This window comes from Lynx canadensis, chromosome A2 (genome assembly GCF_007474595.2).
Source record: "Lynx canadensis isolate LIC74 chromosome A2, mLynCan4.pri.v2, whole genome shotgun sequence".
NCBI classification, from domain to species: Eukaryota; Metazoa; Chordata; class Mammalia; order Carnivora; family Felidae; genus Lynx; species Lynx canadensis.
This window is the reverse complement of record NC_044304.2, coordinates 6,178,201-6,197,415: the sequence shown is the minus strand read 5'-3', so window position 1 is coordinate 6,197,415 and position 19,215 is coordinate 6,178,201. Positions and strand designations below refer to the sequence as shown.

Genomic DNA, 19,215 nt, shown 5'->3' with positions numbered 1-19,215 from the left:
AAATTTAAGCTGAATTCCCTAACAACCTCATATGAAATTTTTCAAAGGTTATCAAAGAATTACTCGCCCAGAAGTTTATAGCACCATATGATTTTTCCAACAAATAATTCGTTCTTCAAGTGTTAGTCCTGATGCCACAATTCTAGAATATTTAAAATGGAAACTTGCCTAGTTCGTATTACATGGCTAGAATATCATATAATAAAACCTAATGAAAAGATTGCAAAAGAAAACAGACCGAAATATAGCACGATTTCACTCATGAACACAGAAGGCAGAAATCCAAAAAAATAAAAAAAATAAAAACTAACCAAGACAAAGCAAACCCAGCAAATCAAATTCAAAATATCAAGTCATCACGACCAACTAGGGTTTACCACAGGAAAGTAAGGATGATTTTATCTTAGGAAATCTATCAAACATGGATGTCCCAGAATACTATTGTTAAATATTTAATACTAGTCTTGAAGCCCAAGTCAATAGAATAAGATTTAAAAGTGAAGTGAGAGGTATAGCATTTAGAGGGATTTTTTTTTAATGGCCAAAATGTGTAGAGGATAAAATTGCACACAATGAATAAAAAAAAAAAATTGAAAACCTACTAATCCATTCCATTAAAGGATCGGGATTCAGGATAAATATGTCCATTCAAAGCAGCAACAATGAACAAACAAAAACTCTAAGATATAGGAATCATCATAGCAAGAAATGTGCAGGATAAATATTTTTAAAAGAACAACATGAAAATATGTTAATAAATGGAGAAATTGATCACACACCTGCTTGGAAAGGAAAAATATTAAGGTATATTTTCTCAAATTAATTTACAGACAATACAATTTTTTTAAATGTTTATTTATTTTTGAGAGAGAGAGAGACAGAGCATGAGCTATGGAGAGGCAGAGAGAGAGAGAGAGAGGGAGACACAGAATCCGAAGCAGGCTCCAGGCCCCGAGCTGTCAGCATGGGGGCTTGAACTCACAAACTGTGAGATATGACCTCAGCTGAAGTCAGACGCTTAACCAACTGAACCACCCAGGCGCCCCGATTTAACACAATTTTTAACCCAAATCTGAATGGGGGGGCGGGGAGAGCGCCTGGGTGGCTCAGTTGGTTAAACTCCTGGTTTCGGCTCAGGTCATGATCTCACGGTTCGTGAGATCTAGTCCTGTGTTGGGCTCCACGCTGACAGCACAGAGCCTGCTTGGGATTCTCTCTCTGCCTCTCTCTCTGCCTCTCCCCTGATCATGCTCGCTCGCTCGCACTCTCTCTCTCTCTCTCTCTCTCTCTCTCTCATGATAAATAAAGAAACATTTCTTTAAAAAATCTCAATGGGTTTTACGCACGCTGGAAGAGGTAGCTTTAGAGATTCTTAAGTTCAACGAGAAAAATAAACACTTTGAAAAAGTGCAACAGGAAATGCTGGCTCTACCATTAATAAAACATGTTCTAAATCTATGATAATTAAATCAGTATGGTACTGATATAAGAACAGACACAGATGAATGAAACCAAATTGGTATCCCAGAAGCAGGCCATGGTGTTTTGTTGAATTTCATAAATGATAAAGAAAATATCAAGAGTCATTTGGGGAAAGGAACTGATTATTCAGTCACTGGAATTCAGGAAATTAAATAAAGGCTCAGGAAAATCATTTTAGGTTGTCAGTTACACCATACACAGTCTTGCTCTGAGTCCTGGCTAGACTGTTCCACGAATGCCACTGTATTTCCCACCCTGGGGTTCTGTGCCAGATGCCAAAACTCTCCACAAACTCCTGTCCTCCAATCAACAGGTGGAACCTATCCTGGCTCCTCCTTCAAGCTTGCCTTAGCCATGTGACTTGCTCTGACCAATAGGAAAGTAGCACACATGAAGCAGAGACTTGGAAAACACTTGTGCACTAGGGATTAATCCCTGGCTACTTTTGGAACCTCCAGCCCATCATGTGATCCAAGTATAAGCTAGCCTACTGCAGGATGAGCGGCCACAGGGAGGAAAACCAAAGCATCCCAGCTGACAGCCCAGCACTGCCTGCCAGCCATGTGACTGGGGCCATCCCACCAGCCGAGCCCAGATTCGGGAGAGAGCCAAGCCCGTGTCTGTGGTCAGCTGAGGGGTCCAGCCCAGAAAACCTGCCCAGCTAACCCACAGAATCGTGAGCAAAAATAAATGACAGCTGTGTGAAAGCCATTATGTTTCAGGCTGGGCTGTTACACGGCAAAAGCTAGCTGATACAAGTTCCAAGAGAAGGCCCTATGTCCTCCCAATAAACCACCCCTCCTCACTGTAGTTTAAGTTGGTCTGAGTTGATTCCTGTTATCAGCAGTCACGAGTTGACTAGGGCACTCCACGCTGAGCCAGGAAGACAAAATCAGACTGAGGTTCCCTGCCTCAGTCCCTTCCCCATCTGGAGCCTACTTCCTCTCTGCTCCACCCATTCTATTCTGCTTACACTAAAAAGCACTCTGTTCCCTGTTCCTCAGAGAGAGAAGAGAAGCCAGGAAGGAGCTGACATATTTCTCCTTCTTGATGACACTCTCGTGCCCCCACTCACCACCGTGCCCCCACTCACCACACCTACCCCTTCCTTGTTCCTCTTCTTGGTCAGAGGTACCTAGAATAGCCTCTTCATTGTATGCAACTTTCCCAAGCCTCTCCTTCCTATATTCCACAGACTCTCAAGGAGGTAAAAGGCTGAAAAAAGAAAAATTCAACGTTCCATTTCATATTGAAAGGGAAAAAATCAAAAAAGAGAAATGAGATTTTTGTTTTTAGGAAAAGAGGGGATGTCAGTTAAAAGTTGAGAAACAAATGATGAGACTGGGTCCTTTACCATTTTCTTATTTCAGATAAGGACGCGGAGGCTCAGAAGAACCAACTTGTCCAAGGTCACACAACAGACGCAGTAGTCAAATCCAGGTGTGTCTGACCCCAGACCTATCTTTAACCATGCAATGAAATGCTCTAGATCAATGCTGCCCGACAGAGCTTTCTGGAATGATGGAAATGTTCTACGTTGCATTCTCCGAATGTGGGGAGTACAACCAGGGGACAAATGTTTAATATTATTTAACTTGAACTCATTCAAACTTAGCCACATGTGACCAGTGGGGCTGCCTTATGGATGGCCCAGCTCTGGATTTTACCACGTTGATTCTCCACTGCCACCAGAGGGGGGACCCTCACCATCGTTACCCTTGCCGAAGCCCACCTACCCATCCAGGAGAAGCGGCAACTGAAAGATGTAAGAAAATAGCGTGAGGGAAACAGGGTTACCACCAAACCTCTGAAAGCCTTCTATAAATACTCTAATGTCAGGACGCCTGGGTGGCTCAGTCCGGTAAGCGTCGGACTCTCAGTTTCGGCTCAGGTCACGATCTCACGGTTACGTGAGTTCAAGGTGCTCTGCACTGACAGTGTGGAACATGCTTGAGATTCTCTCTCTCCCTCTCCCTCTCTATCCCTCCCCCGCTCACACTGTCTGTCTCTCTCAAAATAAATAAGTAAATAATACGTATATCATAAATACTCTAATGTCCTCTAAAATAAAATAGCCTGTGCCATTTTACCCTTACTCATTTAGAAAGAACAGACCCTTAAGAAGGGATTCCCATTTGGGGCACCTGGGTGGCTCAGTGGGTTAAGAGTCAGACTTCAGCTCAGGTCATGCATGATCTCACGGTTCATGGGTTCGAGCCCACATTGGGCTCTGTGCTGACAGCTCAGAGCCTGAAGCCTGTTTCTGATTCTGTGTCTCCCTCTCTCTCTGCCCCTCCCCTGCTCACACTCGCTCGCTCGCTCGCTCTCTCTCTCAAAAAATAAATATGAAAAAACATTTTTTAAAAATTTGAGAATAGATTCCAATCGACCATCCCTGGCTGGCTAGAACCTTTACAAGATCTCCTTCACCAAGTAGAGAAAAAACAGAATTTTTTTTTTTTTTTTTTTTTTTTTTTTTGCCTCTGTGTAGCCAACATTTGCACTGTGGGTCAAGGGGGAATCACTGTCATTTTCTGACTTCTTTGATTCAGAACGTGTAACTTTTATGACCTGGGTCTACTTTAGTTTGCTTCACCCCTCCTCCCAAGACTTCAAGGCCAATGTGCCACTGTGTCCCTCACTTTCTCGTGTCCCTAACTCCTATTTTTCATCCTGCCAATGCCCACTGCTGTTATTTGCCATTCCCAACACGAGACACTTATAAACTCCCAATGGCCAGAAGTCCCAGAATCAAGTCAAGCAGTACCCCAGGCTTGTGGCTCTCTTTCAAAGGCATCTTTTCAAAAACGGTGAAGAAAGTCTGTGAAGACTTACGCCCTTCTCTGAGCCACAGGGGCATTTCTAAGATAATTCTCCAATTCAATTTTTTCTTTCTTTATCAAATTCATCCCCACTTGGAAAACCTTTCCTTTCTCAGATTCACCTGCTGTTTGCTCTCTGGCATGTGTCTCGAGGTCTTATCCACTCTGTCTTTGTAGAACCACGCACCCTAAGATCAACTTCTTGGTTGTTTATTTTTTTCTTACCCTTGTAAAACTCCTTTGCAAATAACCCTCAGACCTCGTTCACTTATAAAAATAATTTTCTTAGCAAAAGTTGCCTCCGTAAAGAACACGAAGTTTGCTTACGAAGTTCAGTCTTTGCCTTGTTTACCATATGCTAAAAACAGGAGACCAGGGAGTACCATTTTACTGCATGACAGAATTTTCAGAGTTTAGAAAAGAAAAAAATAATCAAAGAGGCCAGGGCAAGGAGCAGCCAAAGGCTATGTTCGTTTTGTGTGGTTTTCCAAATCTGTGTGTTCTTTGATAACACAAGAGTTTATTTATTTATTTTTTTTAATAACACCAAAGGCAGAAAAAGCAAAAAGAAATCTTGACTTAATCTGTTAAACACAGAATCACTAAATGGCCCAGCAATCCCCCAAGGAAATTGACAATAATCATTCAAACAAAAGATTGTGCACGAATGTTCGTAGCTGCACTATTCACAATAGCCAAAAGGCGGAAACAGCTCAAATGTTCATCTGTTGGTAAACAGATAAACAAGGCTGGTATATCCACGCAATGGAATATTATTCAGCAAAAAGCGGGATGGGGTCCTAATGCATGCTACAACACAGATGAACCACGAAATCGTGTCTGGTGAAAGAAACAAGACGTAAAAAGCCATATATCAACGATTCCATTTATATTGAAACATCCAGAGTAGGTCAACCCACAGAGGTAGAGAGCAGACTAGTGGGTGTTGGGGACTGGGGCGGGGTGGGGGGGGGGGCGGGGCAGCAGGGAACAGTGAGTGACCACTAAGGGGCACGGTTCCTTCATGCCATGATGTTGAAACGTATATGGTGATGACGGTGACACAGCACTGTGAATGTACCCAATGTCACTAATAAATCTCATGTCACTAGTAAATCTTATGTGTATTTTTTATTTTTATTTTTTTCAGGTTTATTTACTTTTGAGAGAGAGAGCGTGCAAGCAGGGGAGGGGTAGGGGGGGTGGGGGGGGGGGACAGGATCCCAAGCGGGCTCTGGGCTGACAGCAAACAGCCCGATGAGGGGCTCGGATTCACAAACCCCAAGATCACGGCCTGAGCCGAAGTCGGGCCCTCAACCGACTGAGCCACCCAGGCGCCCCAAAACACATCGTTCTTTACCGAAGAGAAATCCTGACTGCTTCGGATCGAGCCTGTCTTGCTTTGCATATCTCCCGCCAGTTTTTTTGCAAAGGTGAAAGCCTTTTGCCTCCACACCAAGGAGATCACCTGTGGCGGGAACGCCAGTTGCCCGCGGACAAGCGTTGTAGGTGGTCTGTAAGGAACACTGGTGCTGCACATGCTCTGTGCCAGGGTGACTCACTGTAGGCACCAGCAACCCTGTCCTTATCAGATCTTCCAACAAGAACAGTTTCTCATAGGCGAGCGCTTGGAAACACTCTAGAAAAAGCCTCCCTCTCTAGACAGCAACCAGCAAGCCTGGGGCTCACTAAAGACCCAAGACCCTCGATGGGAGAAAACAAGAAGCAAAGAAACTTGTCTCATAAAAAGGCCAAAGGACCCTCTACCGAAAACCCTCCAGGCACTTGATGGTTTGGGGCTTTCATCTAGCAGAGATGCCCAGCCCACCCCCCACCCGCCCCCAGCGCCACTGGAACCCTGCCTCTGTGTCCCGGGGCTTGAGGTTGGGTTGGGGATCTTGGGTCACTTCCCAAACCTAGAATTGGGGGAAATCAGCCCAATTTGCTGCTACCCGTAGGGCCTCGCCCATGACAGACAATGGGGCCCTAAAGGAAAGCAATTTTTTTTTTCCTACTTAACGTTATTTATCTGTAAGTCTGAGCTAGCACAGACTCTCTCCAAGCCTGAGAGAGAGGGAAAGAGAAAGGAGAGAGGGGAAGAATGGGGAGCAGGAGGAGAGGGGCGGGGGATACAATTTTGAAACGCTCTGCTGTGAAAGGGAATGTTCTATCCCAGACAGGTGCCTGGAGAGACCACACGATGCGCCTGGCTTCCCAGCCCCACAGGACCTGAGGTCCTTGGGACCCCCCTGGGGCACTTCAGACACCGAGTCACATAGAACAGAGTTTGACTCTGACAAAGGGTCTGGTGACACGGTGGGAAATAACTGGTCAATGAATTTCGTCAAGGAGGAGGGAACAAAAGAAAAACTCGTCCGACCAGTTACCAGACAAGCCACCTTTCCATAATTGCGTATTTAACTCTACCCCACCTTCTGCCAACGGGACTGGGCCGATTTACTTCTCCAGGCGAAAAGGTGGTTAATCGGAATCCCTCAAGCTCCCTCCAGGAAGCCAGGCGCTCGTGCAAACTTCAGTCTGGGTCTACTACTGTCCCCAGGGTGCCCGGTGACCACGGGGTCAACCGGTCCGCCTTCCCTTCAGGGCATCCTCGAGCCTTCCAAAACACGTGCTGCCTACCCAGCTTACAACCTTAACAGTGAGGTCCTTCCACTTTTTGTCCGACTCAGCAAGGGCTCTGGGGTCCCAGCAACACGCCTGGCTCGGGCCATCCGGAATGCAGCCCCAAGGTAACCTACACGACCGCTGCCTCGTGCCCCGGGGAAAACATCCGACATCCAGTACCCGCGCTAGTCCGAGCCTCTGCCCAGCACAAGGCAGCCTGGCCCAGAACAGGCACCTGTCTGTGGCTTTTTTGCCCTTGCCATTCTGCCCACCCGGAACACCTTTCCTTCTTACCCTCTTTCTAAGCATCATTCACCAGCTGAATCAAACCGCTCCAACCTGGAACCACCTTCCACAAATGCCAGTGGCAACCTGTCATCAACGCTGGGGACGGGAGGCATCACTCGCTCTTTCCTGCCACACACTATCCAACCGGCTCCAAAACCAGACGTTCATCTCAAAAATTCCAAGCATCCCCGGGGATAAGGAAATCACCACGACCGTGGAATTTTTTTTCAGTTTGGTGCGGCTCTCCCAGACCTTTTTAAAAGATCGTCGCCAAAACAGAAAGGAGTATGAGTGAAAACTTCAAATGGCCCATCATGCTACGCGATGTATCGTCTTTTGTTATTATTGTTATTCGATCCCCGTGAGCACAGGTTAGATCTCCCTATTTTCTGCAGGGACTACAGTGACACAGCCACAAAGGAATTTAATTTATCAATATTCTGCGGCGATGTTATCTAGAGAACATTGTGATTTCCAGACATGTGCAGAACCACCGATCAGATGACTCACTTGGAGAGGAATGGGAAGGGGGGGGGGCACCTACCTGCCTTGTGACATCCTCTGCCAGCTGGGCTGCCTTGAAAGGTTAATCCACTCCTGCCCTTTGACTCCCCAGCCAAACCAAGAGCTCCTGGTGCGAAGGGATGGCATCCCATACTTCATAGCCCCCTCCCCTCAGTGCCAACAAGGGGTAGGGGGACTGTGTCAGCCTGATGCTAGGATGTTCCCAATTTCCGATGAAAACAGCCTCTACCCCCCAACGCTCCCCTCATCTTTATAAGGTGCAGAGCCAAAAACAGAGGTGGGCACATCTTTTTTTTTTTTTTTTTTTTTTTTTCTGTAAAGAGCGATACAGTCTCTGTTGCAACTACTCATAGCACTAAAACGGCCACAGGCGTTATGTAAGTGAATAAATGAGCCAGCGCGGCTGGGTTCCAATGAAACTTTATTTGGAGACGCTGAAATGTTAATTTCATATCATTTTCACCTCTTATAAAATATTATCCTTTAGATTTCCACACACACACACACGCACACACACGCACACACACACAATCTTTTTTAACATATAGAAAGCATTCTTAGCTCACAGCCCACACAAAAATCACTGATGGGTTGGATTTGGCCCATGGGTCAGTTTGCTGACCTCTGGTCAAGCGCACTGGACAAGCCTGAGGTCAAACCACTTCCCAGAAAGGTCTCCTCCTAGAGTAAGTTTCTTAATTAGTACTCTAGCCTCAGTGTCCCTTCTGTAAAATGGGAGTAGCGTCCTCTCATAGGCTGGCTGTGGTGACGATTCCGTGAGGTAGCTTGTCAAATGCTCAGCGCTTAGTAAGTGCTCAATAAACGTTAGCTAGGAATGAGTGGTCAAAGGCCATTGCGTCTCTACATGACAGGTGCTGGGGACACACCAATGAATTCCACAGTCCCTATCTTCAAGAGATCTTAGCCTGGGGCACCTGGATCGCTCGGTCAGTCAAGCAAGCTTCTGACTCTTGATTTAGGCTCAGGTCATGATCTCAGGACTATGAGATCGAGCCCTGCACCCTCCTCTGCTCTGGACGTGAAGCCTGTGTAAGAGTCTCTTTCTCTCCTTCCTCTACCCCCACCCATATCGCACACACATGAGAGAGAGAGAGAGAGAGAGAGAGAGAGAGAGAGAGAGAGCGAGAGCGCTTAGCCTGACAGAGGAGGCGGCTAATGCAAGGTGGCATGAAAAGAGCTATAGGGAAAGGCAGCCGGGATGTTGGCAGGGGCAAATTCTAGGGGGTGTCCCCCTCCCCTCCATTTCTTTCTTTCAATACTTCACCAACTTTCCACGTTGAGCTCAGGAAAGCACAAAGGTTAATACCTCAAATTCTGAGCCAGAACACCCAGGATTCCAGGGGGGATCCCGGCTCCACTGCTCACTAGCCGTGTGATCTGGGGCAAGTGGCTTAACCTCTACGGGGCCTCCACGGCCTCACCTGTGAGAAGGAATTGCGGGGAGGATTCGACGCAGTGTCAGAAGCGACGTGCATCAAACAGCGCCCAGCACAAAGGAAGCATTTGCCACCAAGAAGATTCTGATTATTGAAATGTCGAAGGCAGAAGTAAGTATTTAATATTTGATCTAAACAGAGCCCCCCCCCCCCCCATGCTCAGAGACTCTGGAACAAGGATGTATGTCCAAACCCGGGGAGGAGAACCCTGCCTCCTTTCCGCCCTCCTGCTCCTACTCTCTGGCAGATTCCGTATGTGGCACCGTGGCCAGTTTCCTGGCACCCTGCGCGCCCCGGCCTCGCCCACCCCTCTGACTGGCAGGGAGCAGCTGGGGTGGCCTCCCAGGGGGAAAAAAAAAATGCCACTGGGTTTGGCTCCAGCAGCTGGTCAAGCAAGCTCTGTGGCTTCTGATGCCCCCCAAAGCCCAGAGCTGGGGGTCGCCAGAGCACTGGAGGCACTGGGTGAGCAAAGTGGTCTTCCCTCTGGGGCCATGGGTCCAACACCCACCCCTCATCCACAGGTCATGCAGTGGGCTCCCCTCCGCCCGCCCCAAGCCCCAAATCAGAATTAGAGCCAAACTCGGCAGGTATGCACCCAGCGGCTGGTCTGCCCAGAAGGGGAGTAGACCCATGGCACTCACAGGAAGCTTCCAGAACACACAGAGTGCCAGGCGCTGGGCTAAATGCACCCTCCCCAACGCCCGCACCGTCTCACCTACCCCTAAACCACAGTTCTGACAAGCAGGTCCCGCAACTGTCCCCATCTTTCAGATCGGAAGACAGAGGCTTGATCCGGCTCAAGACCAGTGAACAGGACCCCAAGTAATTCTTGTAAGCACCTGGAAAAGGGTCAGCGAGGCCGACCTTTGGGGTCCTGATACACACCAATTTGGGGGAGGGGAGATACACTCCGAACCTGACGGCAAGTTTGGAGCTCCGACTGGTGCCTCTACCCACAGAGATCCTTCTCCTGTGACTCTCCCGGCCGAGCTGCCTCATCACATACTCACGGTCAGTATTTGCCACCAGAAGGTCCTCTCCAAGCAGGTGGGGCTGGTCCCTCCCGTGGCCCCTGGGACCCCAATGCCTGGCCATGGTAGGCTCTCAATGAATGCGATCCATGACCCAGCTTGCATACACTCCATCTTCTCTGTCCATCTGAGGCCTCTTGCATTTGGCCTCTCCTTTGACCCCAAATCCGTGAGCAGGGTGATGGAGAGGTGGCATCTCAAGCTACACACACCACAGTGATTTTTTTTTTCCCCTTTTAATTACCTTAACCTTACTTTAACCTTCCTTTGCTTTCTCTGCTTAAAGCATCGTTCTTCAGGGAATGGGTATAAGAAGGGACATTGTAGAGAATGCATACAAACTGGGGTCCAGAGAACAACCCACCCTTTCGTCCCAAATGCTGACCAGACCCCAGAAGCTTCCAGATCCTGATAATCACATAAGAAAAAGACAATGGTTCTGGAGGCCCCGGGAAGTATTTGAGAGGGTTCTAGAGAGCTGAAAGAGTTGTTGGGTAGTATTCACAGGCCTGTGTCCATCACCGAAGAGAGGGGAGCACCCCTAAAGGTTCATTTCGGTCTGTTCTGTGTTCAAGTCTCACACGACTTCAGATAAGCCTTCCAGGGCCACGGCACCAAGGTAACATAAGCACCCAAAAAGCCAGAGAGGCGCACCATCGTTCACAGCAGCCTTATTAGCTGCTGTGGAAGCCCCCCAAGTGTCCATCCACAGATGAATGGACACGTAAATGTGGTCCGTCCACACAATGGAACATCCACCCACCAGCCTTAAAAAGGAAGTTCTGACACCCACCACCACATGGCGAACCTTGAAGACGTTACGCTCCGTGGAATAAACCAATGACAAAAGTCCAAACACTGTCTGATTCCACCTCTATGAGGTCTCTACAGGAGTCCCAAGCATAGAGACAGAGAGTCGACGGTGGCCGCCAGGGATGGTGGGGGCTGGGGGGGGGGGGGGCAGTCAGTGTTCCACGGGGACGGAGTTTCAGTCTGGGAAGATGGGAAAGTTCTAGAGACGAATGGTGGGGGTGTTGTTGCACAACGGTGCGAGGGTGACTGATGCCACTGAACTGGGTACTTAAAAATATTTACGATGGCAGGCGCCTGGCTGGCTGACGTGGTGCGGCGTGCAACTCTTGGTCTCAGGGTTGTGAGTTTGAGCCCCACGTCCGGCACAGAGCTTACTCTTCAAAATGATAACAAACAAATAAAAATATCAAATCTTTAAAAAGAAATTTAAGATGGTGAATTTTATCTTATGTGTATTTTACCACAATAAAAGAAACTGAGGAAGGGAGAAAAAGGCCAGAGGGGAGCTGTACTCAGCAGACGGGGGCACCTGTTCAAAGAGCAATCATTTCGGGGCACCTGGGTGGTTCCGTCAGTTAAAGCTCTTGATTTTGGCTCAGGTCATGATCTCACGGTTCTTGGGATCAAGCCCTGCCTTGAGCTCCATGCTGACCGCACAGAGCCTGCTTGGGATTCTCTCTCCCTCCCTCCCTCCCTCTCTCTCTCTCTCTCTCTCTCCCTCTCTCTCTCTCTCTGCCCCTTTCCCCCCTCAGGCTCTCTCTCTCTTTCTCGCTCAAAATAAATAAACATTTAAACACTAAGTAAACAGGGGCACCTGGGTGGCTCAGTCAGTTAAGCATCCGACTTCGTCTCAGGTCACAATCTCGCGGTTCGTGGGCTCGAGCCCCGTGTCGGGCTCTATGCTGACAGCTCAGAGCCTGGAGCCTGCTTCGGATTCTGTGTCTCTCTCCCTCTCTGCCCCTTCCCTGCTCGCGCACCGTCTCTCTCTCAAATATAAATAAACATTAAAATAAATGAATAAATAAACAAACAAACAAAAACAATCATTTCAACACCTGTTACCAGGACAGGACAATGCCTTGCCTAGGGGACCTCAGCACCGATGACACACCAGGAGCAGCGAACATCAATGCCAGATGCCGGGAATCAGGTATTGTCAGTCACAGCAGCAGGTGCACGGCCACCCCCTCCCCCACGGCAGAACCCCCAGCGTTAGAAAAACAAGCCTGTTCTCAAAAACAAAAGATGAGGGAAGAAAACAACTGCTCGCATCAGGGACATTTCTGCAGATAATACCACCCTGGATATTTTGAGTAACATTTGTACAGAAATAAATCCACAGAGGAATGTCTTAAATAATATCTCAAGACCCGAGAGCCCGGAGCATTTCAAAAAGGCACCTAAATTTGGAGACCTCAGCATTGGAATAACGAAACCATGTTCCATTTCTCCGGTGCCCCACCTACAAGTGGCTCTAAACAGAGGGGACGGTCCCCCCGCCCCCACAAAAAAAAAATACCACATGCCTTTTTTGTGTCTCAGACTTGGCACAAACCCCAGCTGTCTTATGAGCTGTGTGGCCTTAGGTAAGTTAAGTAACCCCTCTGGTCTCTAAAATGAGGATAACAGTGCTCCCCTCGTAGCCAGATGCTCTCGGGAGACACAGATCCGAAAGAGCCTCTTCTCCCCTCACCGTCGTGAATACCAGCTGCCCCCCAATCCATCTAGACTGTCGTTCCCACAGCTTATTCCCCCCCCCACCTGCTCCCCACCCCCACCTCAGCAGCTTCCCTGTTGTACAAAATCCCAAACCCACAGGGAGTCATTCTACTTGCGCTGAGATTTCGCCCCAACTTTGTCATTCAGCTCCGTTCTCTCTGTCCCTGACTGGCCAACGTCCCCAAGATTGCTCCACAATATAATAATCATCCTACCCACGCCCATCCTCAAACAAGGCTCTCTTTGCCTTCACTGCCCAACCTCTCAGAAGAGGTGTGGCCTCTGCTCTCACCTTCTGTTATGCTCCCCACGGCTCCCATGGATTCTACTCAGGACTCACCCAAGTAGCCTTTGGGCTCAGGCAAGAAGACCCTCCCTTCCCCCCGTGCCCTATCTTTTATGATACGACCCACCCGTAAACCATCCACTCACTTTCTCCCACCTCGATCTCACGTTCGCGAATTCTTCCCAGGGAATTTCACAAAGTATGAAAGAGTCAAAACAATAAAAAAAGTAACGGGTGTGTGTTTGGAACTTGCCTTCCTGGTTATCAAAACATTATAAAACCACAATGATTAGAACGGTAGCGGCCCCAACGCAAGGAAATGGTTTACCGATAGCCAGAAACAGACCCCAAATCAATGACAAAGGAGTAAATTTCATCAATAAAAGGCACTGAGACCCCAACAAGTTATTTGCGGGGAGAGGAACATCCCTTTGAGTCACGCGCACAAACAGATTCCAAATGTCCAGGATGAGCTTTTTTTTATTGATAATTAAAATTAAAATAGGAAATTTGGGGGGAAAAAACCACATTCATTTTACGGGAGGAAAAGGACTTTCTAAACATAGAGTAACAGGACAGGCATGCAAACATCCAACTCTGGACTCCACAAACATTTTAAATGTATATATTTTTAAGGTTTATTCAGTTTTCAGAGACAGAGACAAAGCTGTGAGCAGGGAAGGGGCAGAGAGAGAGAGAGGGAGACACAGAATCCGAAGCAGGCTCCAGGCTCTGAGCCATCAGCACAGAGCCCGACGCGGGGCTCGAACTCACAAACCGTGAGATCGTGACCTGAGCCGAAGTCGGACGCTCAACCGACTGAGCCACCCAGGCACCCCCGGACTCCCCAAACATTTTAAGCTTCTCTGGAAGCCGACATCCAGAGCATCTTGACCACCGAACAAAAGCGTCTGAAGACACAGTTGGCAAAGGGTTAACAGCCTTCGTGTTGAAAACCGCAAGGAGACTAGTATTTCAAAAACCACTAAAGTACTAAAAGATAAACGGACAAAGGATATGAACAGGAAGAGAAAACCCAAATGATAAATAAACATGTTTCAGAAGGTTCAACCCCGATAGCAATCAAAGAAATGCAAATAGAAACAATGACAACACATCAGCTCCTCCCTCTGGTAAATTATGAAAGATTTTTCAAACAACATGCAAAGCTGGCCAAGGTGCTCCCTCTCAGCCAATGCTAGGAGGAGCGCCCATCAGTACAACATTTCCGGAAAGCCATTTGGCAATCGGTATCAAGAACCTTTGGCCCAGAAATTTCACTTCTGGAAAAGCAAAGCCTAGAGAAACAAAATGCTCAATAAAGCTTTGACCCGAAAATGCTCATCCTTCTCTTTAGAATAACCGGAAATGATCTAAATGCCCAGAGACAGGGAAAGGTAGGTAAATAAAATAAACACACAACAGAACCACGAGAAGGAAGTACTCCACTAAATGTGGGATAAGGATTGTTGTTTCGCTTCCTTCCTTTACCCATTTCTTTTGCCAAATGTCTACGCTGAGCAATCTTACTTCTTTCGTCACTCAAGAAATAAACCTTCTTTTTCTACAGCAAAGTCCATACTTGCCCACCTCTACCCCCCCCCCAAGCAAGAGGAACATTCGACGGTCTGGCACATCAATTGGCAAACACTGGCCCACAGCTTGGCTTGTAAATAAAGTTTTATCGAAACATAGCCGTGCCCATTTCTTTCTGGGTTGCCCGTGGCTGCCTTCCCGCTACGATGGCAGTGCTGAGTAGCTGTAACGGGAGGCCACGCAGCCTGCAAAGCCGGAAGTATTTAATATCAGAGCCTCTGCAGAAAAAAGGGGCCACCCCCTCGTCCGGCAAACGCCTCCAGCTGCTAACAAACACGGCGAAGAAACGGCTGAGAGCCCCACGTACCCCAGCATACCTTTCTGGCAATGGCCGTGTGTCCAACAACGCTCCACAAACTGCCCGTTGATGACAGTGGCAGGGCAGTTGGTCTTGCCCTTTGCAGTGCCTGGACAAATGTCCCCACACTCCTCGTTGTCGTCTTTGTTCAACACAATGTAATTATCCTCCACCGAATCCAGGATGCGCGACCAGTCGATGGTGGCCAGGTAGCACAGCTCATTATTCTTCTCGATGCGGACGGAGCCCCGGGTAATGTTCATCAAGCTGTAGAGGCCAAGCTCCTTCAGGTGCACCATCTCGAAGATGACCAGCGCGTAGTTGAAGAAGAGGCGCGAGCCCCGGATGACCGTGAGGTTGGGGAAGAGGTCCTTCAGGCTCTCCAGCCCGTACACCCGGAAGAGCAGCAGGTAATCAGTGATCATGACGAGTTTGGGGAAACTGAGGTCTCGGAAGTCCTCGGGCCTCGTTTTGAACATGAGCAGTATCTGCAAATGACCTTCAATGACCGAGCAGTTGGCCAGTTCGTGCAGCCTCGTCAGGTTGTTCCGGATATCCATGCCAGGGCAGACTAGAGGCGAAAACAAGCACAAGGCAAGACAGGTGAGCACGCACGTCGCGGATGGGTGATAAGAGTCAGCGGCAGACGGGGCGCCGGGCTGGCTCAGAGCCCGCGTCGGGCTCTGTGCTGCCGGCTCGAAGCCCGGAGCCTGCTTCAGGCTCTGTGCCTCCCTCTCTCTCTCTGCCCCTTCCCCAGCTCACACTCTGTCTCTCTCTCTCTCTCAAAAAGAAATAAACATTAAAAAAAAAATGTGTTTAGGGGCGCCTGGGTGGCGCAGTCGGTTAAGCGTCCGACTTCAGCCAGGTCACGATCTCGCGGTCCGTGAGTTCGAGCCCCGCGTCGGGCTCTGGGCTGATGGCTCAGAGCCTGGAGCCTGTTTCCGATTCTGTGTCTCCCTCTCTCTCTGCCCCTCCCCCGTTCATGCTCTGTCTCTCTCTGTCCCAAAAAAATAAATAAACGTTGAAAAAAAAAAAAAAATTAAAAAAAAAAAAATGTGTTTTAAATCAGCAGCAGGGCCAGCTTCACAGGTGTGCATCTTGAGTCGTGGGACTCACCCGGAAGGGCCCTGCCCTTGGCTTAATGCTCTTCTATCCATTTTTAAACCCTCGGTCGTTTTCGAGAAAGGGGCCCCATGTTTTCATTCTGTGCTGGGCTCCCCCACCAATTCCATAGCGAGCCCCTGATCCGTGGTTTTCTCCATAGTGTCCGTGCCCAAGTGATCACCTCCAAAAGGCAAAGAAAAAACTCCTTCCGCAGTCCTTGTTAGAAGCCTTTAAGAACCATCACATCGAACGAGATGCGACGGAGACGCTGGGATTACACGGGATTGAGTAATACGGCAGGTGCGGAAGGGAAAGGGGAGCCGGCCCGGGTGAGTCACCACTGGCAATCTTCAGGAGATAGATTTGCGAGGATAAAGGTGCCCACGCCAAAACGGGGCAAGGAGGGCTGAATTTGTTTTGACAATTCTCCTACCTCGAGGACTCTCCTTCCCAGGCAGACATCCACAAAACAGCCTCGTTACCTCTACCTGGGTGTGGCAAGGGCTGGATGTGATCTCCCCTGCACAAACACCCTGCGTGCCCGTTTCCTGAAGGTGGTCTTTCCCAGGCCCCAGCACCCTTCCTGGCTCCCCGTGACCCTGCACTCCTCCCTCCCAGCGCGCAGGGCTCCTCCCCATCACTGCCCCCCACCCCCTGTAACATGACCTAGGAGAAGCAGCGAGTGAAGTAATCCAAGCCCTCAAGCAGTGCCCAGCACACAGTAGGTGCTCAGTTAATGCCAGCTATTTTGTGGTTGCTGATTTCTCCCACAAACGTATCACCATCACCTCTAGGCTCTGTGCCTTCGCGTCCCTAGACCAGGCGCGGGCAACCATATTCTATCAATGCTCAGACAGTCAGTATGTTCGGCTTTGTGGTCAGAGGGTCCGTGCAGAAGCTGTTCTACCGCGCCACCGCAGCTCAAATGTGAATGAGTGGACGTGGCTGTGTTCCAATAAAACTTTATTTACAAGAACAGGTGGTAGCCTGGAGTTCTGTCCCGGGGCTGCAGTTTGGTGACCCTTGCCCTAGTCCACGGCTGTCCAACAGAACTTTCTGCACTGATACGTGGCTAACGAGACTGAGAAACTGAATATTTAATTTTACTCTAGTTCATTTAGATGCAAATAGACACATGTGGCTAGCGGCTACTGTCCTGGACAGGGGAGCCCCGGCCCCGTCGGCTACCAAAGCCCTTTCGACCTTAGCTCCCTGTTTCGAAATCTAGCCCATCATCCTTCAAGATCCAGCTCAAACGCCACCTCCTCCAGGCACCCTTCTCTGATTTCCTTTCCTCCGTATACCTCTTTGAAGTTTCTTTCCCCTTCTCCTTGTGCCCCTTATACCCAAGTTAACAGTCATCATAATCGAACTCTTTAGACAGCTTCTCCTTGCCAAAACACACACACGCACATGCACACACGCGCACACACACACACACACACACACACTCCACTTCCCTCAGCACCAGGAATATGCTTAGTACACAATCTCTACTTACTGTATTCCAGGACACTAACCCTTCCCCCCAATATCTCTGAGGCAAAACAGATGATTCTCAAGAATACTAGAACATTCTCTTAAAAATCCACCCTGAAAACAAATCGCAAAAGAAGCACACACTGGGGGGTGGGGGGGAACCCCAGCAAAGCAAACAATTGAGGAAATAAAGCTACAATGTTCCTCAGCCACGTTCTGTGCGGATCAGGCTAAGGCAAGGGAAAACACAGAAGCACGCTGACCCACTCACTGGGAAGTTGGGAGGCTGCCTGGGGAGAACGAGGGTCTGGGTTCCAGCCCTGCACACTCGCTCGCGGCATCCAGGCCCCGCCCAAGACTCCCAGCTGTGGTCACATCCGAAGCCACTGCACCTCCCACAAGCCCCATGCGCACCTGACCAGTGGCAGGCGGGCAGGCGCACCAGATCTGGCAAATAAAAACGCAGGATGCCCAGTTAAACCTGAGTGTCAGATAAGCACTGAGTATTCATATTTAGCCAGGTGCCCTGTCTTTTATCTGGCAACATCCACTTCACTCCCACTAGGATGGCTAAAATCAAAGGGATGGACAATTACAAGTGTTGACAAGGATGCAGAGAACCCGGAACCCTCGTACATCACAGGTGGGAACACACAATGACGCAACTACCGTGGAAAATGGTCTGGCAATTCTTCAAACCATTAAGCCATGAGTTACCACATGGCCCAGCAGTTCCACTCCCAGGTAGATAACCAAGAGAAACGAAAACACGACCACAGGCATACCTGGGAGATGCTGCGGGCTCGGTTCCAGACCATCGCAATAAAGCAAGTACCTCGACAAAACGCATCAGGGGCGCCTGGGTGGCGCAGTCGGTTAAGCGTCCGACTTCAGCCAGGTCACGATCTCGCGGTCCGTGAGTTCGAGCCCCGCGTCAGGCTCTGGGCTGATGGCCCGGAGCCTGGAGCCTGTTTCCGATTCTGTGTCTCCCTCTCTCTCTGCCCCTCCCCCGTTCATGCTCTGTCTCTCTCTGTCCCAAAAATAAATTAAAAAAACGTTGAAAAAAAAATTATAAAAAAAAAAAAAAAATGCATCAAATGAGGGCACCGGGGTGGCTCAGTTGGTTAAGCATCCGACTCTTGACTTGGGCTCAGATCGTGATCTCACGGCTCATGGGATGGAGCCCCGCATTGGGTTCTATGCTGATAACACGGAACCTGCTTGGGATTCTCTGTCTCCCTCTCTCTGCCCCTCCCCGGCTTGTGCTCTCTCTCAAAATAAATAAACTTAAAAATGTTCTCGTCAAACGAATTTCTTGGTTTCCCAGTGAATGTCAAAGTTACATCCACACTACACTATAGTGTATTAAGTGTGCACAAGCATGATAACTAAAAAAAAATGTACAACCCTTAATTAAAAATACTTCACTACTAAAAAAAGAAAAAAAAATGCTAATGATCGCCCATGCAGCCTGAAAACGCAAGGCAGGGTGAGAGAAGTCAGGCACCACAGACGACATGCAGTACGACTCCGTTTACATGAAAAATCCAGAGTGGGCAAACTTATGGATAGAGACAGAAAGCAGCTTCGTGGCTCCAAGGGGCTGGGGAAGAGGCAATGAGAAGCGACAGCTACTCAGGCTGCAGTTTCTCTTTGGGGCGATGAAAAATGTTCTAAAATTGACTGTAGC

The 19,215-nt window shown here is 48.8% G+C and overlaps 1 protein-coding gene across 2 annotated transcripts in view; it reads right to left on the bottom strand.

Moving 5' to 3' along the window:
* INSR (insulin receptor) overlaps positions 1 to 19,215 on the bottom strand; it is a 139,762-nt gene that overhangs the window by 104,974 nt on the left and 15,573 nt on the right. For both annotated transcript variants that reach the window (XM_030299196.1, XM_030299201.1), the window contains exon 2: positions 14,962 to 15,513. In XM_030299196.1, the coding sequence (XP_030155056.1) occupies positions 14,962 to 15,513 (552 nt within the window). The remainder of the gene's footprint in view (positions 1 to 14,961; positions 15,514 to 19,215) is intronic.